The sequence below is a fragment of the Mizuhopecten yessoensis genome, unplaced genomic scaffold (genome assembly GCF_002113885.1).
Source record: "Mizuhopecten yessoensis strain PY_sf001 unplaced genomic scaffold, ASM211388v2 scaffold7147, whole genome shotgun sequence".
NCBI classification, from domain to species: Eukaryota; Metazoa; Mollusca; class Bivalvia; order Pectinida; family Pectinidae; genus Mizuhopecten; species Mizuhopecten yessoensis.
Window position 1 is genome coordinate 335,004 of NW_018406904.1, and position 7,855 is coordinate 342,858.

Consider the following 7,855-nt stretch of genomic DNA (forward strand, 5'->3'; position numbering starts at 1 on the left):
ATGTTCATCTATATCCTATTTTATTGTTAACCATAATCATATATTTTTAACGATATGTCTATGAACCACAACTTAAACAATACAATACGTACATCGTCAGGGTAATTGTGAGAATGGAAGTGAAATGTGATTATTTGAGGAAAACAAAATATCATATTTCCATGCAACATATAGTATTTCTTACAACTTGCCGACAGATAATTCATGATTCATCAGTCCCAATGAGGTTTGTGCACTACATGTATATTATCGGCAAACTGCCAAGGGGACTTTTATTCTCTGAATTGGGAGTAGGATATTTTCGCAAGGGATTTTATTTTTCCTTATAAAGTAGGGTAGAGATTTATCTAATTACTTTAACTAATAGAAGCATTATCACGTTGTAAAATATAAAGAGTGTTAGCTTAACAATTACTGTTAATGCCCATGGTCCCTAAATTGCATATGAAATATGTGCAGATAGCCCTAACAACTTGGTATACTGTAACACAGTTTGTTTGTAGTAATACTCAGAAGATATCCCCAGTCATGCGTGGCCAAAGTATTCGAGTATACACATCCGGTGTCAGGAGAATCCCTGCGAAGACAATCTTTGGTACGATACATAATCGGATGAATATTGTCTTAAGTATTTAATTTTCTGTCGGTGATGAGCGAAAAGTGTGCGGCTTTCAGACCAGCGGGAACTCTGGAAGGTACAGTTACATTTGCCTGTATTTTGTTAGCTGTTGTAATTTGAACAATATTTGTTGCTACAAAATGAGTCATGGGTTACAAAATAATTAGACTACATATAACTCACTCTTTTGGATGTTATTGATAATGAGTGAAATTATTATTTATCCTGCCTCATTTAATGTATGCATGCATATCGGGAAATTTTCACATAGTCAAAATTTCGCCCTTCTACGGTAAAATCCGTTTTCGCCCTTAACATTTCATAACTATGTTTATTATGACGTTTCGCGTGATGTTGGTGACACCTTGTGTAATGTTAAATGACTTCATTTTAATCATATATGACGTCGCTTGTAAGATGTTTTGTCATATTTTGCATTAGTTTGTGTGACGCTCTTGTACGCTACCGTGTGGACAAAAAAGATTGATCAAAATGAGCGGTTAAACTTTTTTTCATAATTGTAGTGAAATACATAAAGTTCAAAAATTGCCCGGGTTAGGAGGGAAGATAGATGTGGGAATGGGGACAGTGTTATTTTATCAAAATCGTTTCCATCGTTTCGGAACGAGTTGGTTGTCCAATTTTTTAACCTTATCTGTATATACAAACAGAGAATAAGTATACACGTTATATGTATGTTGTTTTACTATATTTCTACAATTCTATTCATAAGTATTGACATTATCCACGTAGTGTTTCAAAAAGGTAAGGATGAAATGACGCGAATTTATGGAATTTCTTTGAAACGTCTTCCTCCGTAGATGTTACGTGTTACACGAGTTATTGTGACGTTTCCGAGGTTGTTAATGTGAAACAAAAACTGATATGTTTTGTTATATTATCCATAATAAGCAGAAAATGAACGAGCTTGAAAAAAAGTTTTCTGTGATGCGGGTTGTAAAACGGTGTTACCCACATCGCGCGTAACGTGTATGTGGTTTACACATTGTTCGCTGTCATGATCGATTCGCACTCATAACGGAGGGCGAAATAGGCGAAAGTTAAACTGCAGCGAACATGTCCGGGTTTTCAGTATCTTTTGCTTTGTAAGCGAAAAATACAACCAAATTTCTTGTTCTTACTAAATTTCTTAACATGTATCCAAAGCAAGCCCTTTAAAAGATAAACACTGAATTTGGAAAAACATCATAATAGAAGGAAATGGAATTTAAAGTTAGATTTAAATTTGTGAACGCCTGAGCTTTTCGAGAACGAGTCCGCTAGAAACTAATAAACAGGAGTTATAAGAACGATTTTTGAAAAATGGAAGAATTTCCGTGTAAAATCTTATATTTTGAGAAACTTAATTAAGCGAGATAAAGTAATCAAAATGCATCAAAATTTTAACACAAGGGAAATGGAGAAAGAAATAAGTAATGTGTAGGGAAACTATTGACTGTATTAATATTATACTGTATTTGCAATGCCGAATTTAACGACAAAACATTTTATTCTTGGGTGTTGGGTACAGTTTTAACAAATCTTACGTTTGGCGAGGCGGAAATATGTTTTTCTTGATTAGCAATCGTTAGCAAAAATGTCCGCTGTGTTTGCATGTCTTACATGCATTCTACCCTTGAGTTTAAATTTGAAACTTATCATTAACTCGGGCCCTGAAAGTTTAGTTGTCAATAGTAATAAATAGAAAGTAATAATAGAGCTGCTCTATCAAATCAAGTAGTGTGTAAAACATTAATTAAACGCATACTTCGAAAGAGGATATGCCCCGTCTCCAATCAAGTAGCTCTGTGTCGGGAAAAGCTCCGATGCTTTAAGGCAGACACTTCTGTTGGTGTAAATCCTGGCATCATGTACATACCCTGGCCATCCAACATATACATCGGTGAATCCCATTTGATGATCAGCCACTGCCTGTATTTACATTCAACAAAAAGGTGTGTCTTTATTTCACTTATTATTGCACAAGCCTTATTGAAAAGTACATAGAGCACATCCGTTATCCTCAAGGTACAAACAACAAACAACGCGGATAGGTAGATATTTATACTTTTGTATACTTTCTACAAAATAAAATGTTACTTATCGCTGTCAAGACTCATGATAAGTAGTAAATCTTAGGAATTGTATTATTTTAAACTTTTTTCTCTTACTTGGAGCACCAAGGAATGGTATTTTTTCCTGTTTAGGTAGGAGGACTTGTTGTCACTTGGAGCCGCAATTGGAATGTGAGCCCAACAACTCCTGGGAACCCATTAACGTCCTGAAACTGCTCCTGTATCAGTTATAGTCTTGCTCCTTGAAATACGATGGTAATGTTATTCTTAGATGACTAAACCTTTCATTTTGTTGGTCATTTAAAGACGGCTTCCCCGTAGCAAGGTGGCAATGTCAGTATCATAGTTTAGCGACCAAACATATTTCGTCCGTACTTCTGATTATTTATTACAGACTATTGAGCATAGCAAAATACTTTGCTCCGCTTTGGATGTTGTTCCATTAAGCAAGAGACTATGGGAAAACGATTTTGTTTCATACGTAGTCCTAGTTTTTACCATATATATACAAGATATATATCTCAGAATGTTTAAGGGGTACAAGATCTGAGAGGTATAAGGGAGTAATAAAATGAATCATGTTATATATTGTTTTAATTTTGGTGTTTTTACTCCGATCGTCTTTCCCAAAAGAAATTTTGTTGTTGTTTTGAACATAAATATATGGATTTGGATGATCCATTTTAACTTCCATTATGGTATGCAACAGAGTTTCCTTCAAACGTCCCCAAGATCCGCTATTGGGCATCTTGGGATATGAACGGAATTTTACTGCATACCATAATGAATGTTAAATTAATCCTGATATATACTTCACGATGTGCGTGGGCAAATTATACTTGTGTGTTCTTCCGGGGTGATACTGTAAGCTGATTGAAATTAATCCTACTTAACGCGAATCAGTATAACTTCCTGGTAACACTCTATTTGAAGAATTAAAGATACACAAAGTTACCAGGCGCAGGATTGAGGCCATTTTGTTGTGTAAAATTTAAAAATGTTTTTGTTCCTGTTAATTATTTTTCAATGGTTAGTATGAGTCTCCCCATCAAACTGAAGTATTCACTGTCCAACTTTCTTTTTATTGTGTCTTTTAATGGATTTACTTTCTCAAAACTACCGTCAAGCAATCGATTTATTGTAAATAGAACATTTGTTGTTTAGGCTGATGTTAACTCAACATTGATTTGTATGTTCATCTATATCCTATTTTATTGTTAACCATAATCATATATTTTTAACGATATGTCTATGAACCACAACTTAAACAATACAATACGTACATCGTCAGGGTAATTGTGAGAATGGAAGTGAAATGTGATTATTTGAGGAAAACAAAATATCATATTTCCATGCAACATATAGTATTTCTTACAACTTGCCGACAGATAATTCATGATTCATCAGTCCCAATGAGGTTTGTGCACTACATGTATATTATCGGCAAACTGCCAAGGGGACTTTTATTCTCTGAATTGGGAGTAGGATATTTTCGCAAGGGATTTTATTTTTCCTTATAAAGTAGGGTAGAGATTTATCTAATTACTTTAACTAATAGAAGCATTATCACGTTGTAAAATATAAAGAGTGTTAGCTTAACAATTACTGTTAATGCCCATGGTCCCTAAATTGCATATGAAATATGTGCAGATAGCCCTAACAACTTGGTATACTGTAACACAGTTTGTTTGTAGTAATACTCAGAAGATATCCCCAGTCATGCGTGGCCAAAGTATTCGAGTATACACATCCGGTGTCAGGAGAATCCCTGCGAAGACAATCTTTGGTACGATACATAATCGGATGAATATTGTCTTAAGTATTTAATTTTCTGTCGGTGATGAGCGAAAAGTGTGCGGCTTTCAGACCAGCGGGAACTCTGGAAGGTACAGTTACATTTGCCTGTATTTTGTTAGCTGTTGTAATTTGAACAATATTTGTTGCTACAAAATGAGTCATGGGTTACAAAATAATTAGACTACATATAACTCACTCTTTTGGATGTTATTGATAATGAGTGAAATTATTATTTATCCTGCCTCATTTAATGTATGCATGCATATCGGGAAATTTTCACATAGTCAAAATTTCGCCCTTCTACGGTAAAATCCGTTTTCGCCCTTAACATTTCATAACTATGTTTATTATGACGTTTCGCGTGATGTTGGTGACACCTTGTGTAATGTTAAATGACTTCATTTTAATCATATATGACGTCGCTTGTAAGATGTTTTGTCATATTTTGCATTAGTTTGTGTGACGCTCTTGTACGCTACCGTGTGGACAAAAAAGATTGATCAAAATGAGCGGTTAAACTTTTTTTCATAATTGTAGTGAAATACATAAAGTTCAAAAATTGCCCGGGTTAGGAGGGAAGATAGATGTGGGAATGGGGACAGTGTTATTTTATCAAAATCGTTTCCATCGTTTCGGAACGAGTTGGTTGTCCAATTTTTTAACCTTATCTGTATATACAAACAGAGAATAAGTATACACGTTATATGTATGTTGTTTTACTATATTTCTACAATTCTATTCATAAGTATTGACATTATCCACGTAGTGTTTCAAAAAGGTAAGGATGAAATGACGCGAATTTATGGAATTTCTTTGAAACGTCTTCCTCCGTAGATGTTACGTGTTACACGAGTTATTGTGACGTTTCCGAGGTTGTTAATGTGAAACAAAAACTGATATGTTTTGTTATATTATCCATAATAAGCAGAAAATGAACGAGCTTGAAAAAAAGTTTTCTGTGATGCGGGTTGTAAAACGGTGTTACCCACATCGCGCGTAACGTGTATGTGGTTTACACATTGTTCGCTGTCATGATCGATTCGCACTCATAACGGAGGGCGAAATAGGCGAAAGTTAAACTGCAGCGAACATGTCCGGGTTTTCAGTATCTTTTGCTTTGTAAGCGAAAAATACAACCAAATTTCTTGTTCTTACTAAATTTCTTAACATGTACCCAAAGCAAGCCCTTTAAAAGATAAACACTGAATTTGGAAAAACATCATAATAGAAGGAAATGGAATTTAAAGTTAGATTTAAATTTGTGAACGCCTGAGCTTTTCGAGAACGAGTCCGCTAGAAACTAATAAACAGGAGTTATAAGAACGATTTTTGAAAAATGGAAGAATTTCCGTGTAAAATCTTATATTTTGAGAAACTTAATTAAGCGAGATAAAGTAATCAAAATGCATCAAAATTTTAACACAGGTGAATGGAGAAAGAAATAAGTAATGTGTAGGGAAACTATTGACTGTATTAATATTATACTGTATTTGCAATGCCGAATTTAACGACAAAACATTTTATTCTTGGGTGTTGGGTACAGTTTTAACATAAAGGTACTGCTTTATGGAGATATAGTAAACAGCTCACGCAAGCTCGACCGAATGGACGGAGGCAGAGTTGTTGTGTTTCGTGGCAAGAAAAAAAACTTTTTCTAATCTTATAGCAGAAGTAAATACATACCAATCAACATGTGCTGATTATCAGAGCACTAGTATATATTAGTTAAGAATATATCATGTTGCAACGGCAGATTCAAACTGTGTAGGAATTTTCGGAATGGTTTCAGATTGTAGACGCCACGACATTCACCTTGATAAATATATCACCCACCTCCTCGCAAAGTACTTTGTTTAACATGCATCATGATAAACTAGCCAGAGAGATAAGCTATACTTTTATTGTAAGTTTAAGCAATATGATTTTCAATAATAACATAAAAATAGTTATACAAAACACAAGTCGATAAAAAAGGATTTGACCGCTGGCTCATATCTTATGTTGAATGATGGCTAGCTGTGAAGGCTGAAATGGCAGCACCGACTGTATGCTCCCCAGGGAGATGAGAAAGATATTGGCTGGTTGCAAAGGCTCAATAAACACGGATAATAATTTGTGAACCGCTTTGAGACGAACTAGGTTGTGATAAAGCGGTATATAAGAACCTCAAATTATAAATAATGAAAAATGTCTTTCACGCAGCCTTACCAAAAGAAAAGGTCATCGATATTCCTTTCAAATTTATGCCCTTTTTAAACAATTACATTGTTACCGTAGCCTACTATGATGTGTTTGTGCAATGTCCGACGTACCGATATAGCGGAGCTATAGTTTTAGTTCTATTCAGATGGTACTCCATCAGAGAAAGGATGTGGGTTGTTTTACTTCATTTGGAAGGTTGTTCCATAAGTCAACAGACAACAGAAGAAAGATTGTGTTCATACGGAGTCCTAGTTTTAACCATAGATATATAAGATATATATCTCAGAATGTTTAGGAGGTCCTGATCTGAGAGGTAAAGGGAGTTATTTATGAATCAGTTTATGAATTTTTGTAAAAAAAAAAAAATTCCACTTCGATCGAGTTTCCCAAAAGAGATTTTGTTGTTGTTTTGAACATAAATATAAGGACTGGGATACTGTTTAACGCCCATCGTGATATGCAACAGAGTTTACTTCAAACGTCCCCATGATCCCCTATTGGGCATCTTGGGATACGAACGGAATTTTACTGCATACCATAATGAATGTTAAATTAATCCTGATATATACTTCACAATGTGCGTGGGCAAAGTATACTCGTGTGTTCTTTCGGGGTGATATAGAAAGCTGATTGAAATTAAACCTACTTAACGCGAATCAATATTTAATCAAACATCAGTTAACATATCGTCGATAAGCAGGATCTAAATAAGCATTGTAGCCCTACTTCCTGTGAATCATGAGCTTTTCTGGTCTCAAATTATTTGGAAAATAGGAGATTAGTGACGCGATGCATAAACCAGGGACGTATAGTGAAGGGGATTAGCAACTCCCTCTTTACCTTACCAATTTTATGACACGTCAATCTAGACTTACCTCCCCCTGATTCAGGAGTAGATAACGAGCGCCACCTATCTCAATTTTGACAAACCAAGATGGCGTCGATACCGCTTCGTTAGATTACAGAAGTTGGCGTGAAAACAAACCAATCGCGATAAGTGTTCTTACGTCTTTTGTTTATCCAATTGTTATAAGCTGATTGTATTACTTATAATTGATAAAATCTGTGGTATCATATTAATTGATGTCTCGTTTTTGGGGTATATTTTTCTATTTTTAAACGCGATGTAACGCGTGGTTCAGAGTATTGTGGTGGGCGTCGA

At 35.0% G+C, this 7,855-nt stretch overlaps 1 protein-coding gene across 1 annotated transcript in view; it reads left to right on the forward strand.

Annotated features, from left to right (window-relative positions):
* Nucleotides 1-4,497: 4,497 nt before the first annotated feature.
* LOC110453168 (DC-STAMP domain-containing protein 2-like) overlaps nucleotides 4,498-7,855 on the forward strand; it is a 12,796-nt gene continuing 9,438 nt past the window's right edge. Inside the window, exon 1 of the mRNA XM_021502019.1 lies at nucleotides 4,498-4,580. Within this exon, the coding sequence (XP_021357694.1) occupies nucleotides 4,535-4,580 (46 nt within the window). The 5' untranslated portion in view covers nucleotides 4,498-4,534. The remainder of the gene's footprint in view (nucleotides 4,581-7,855) is intronic.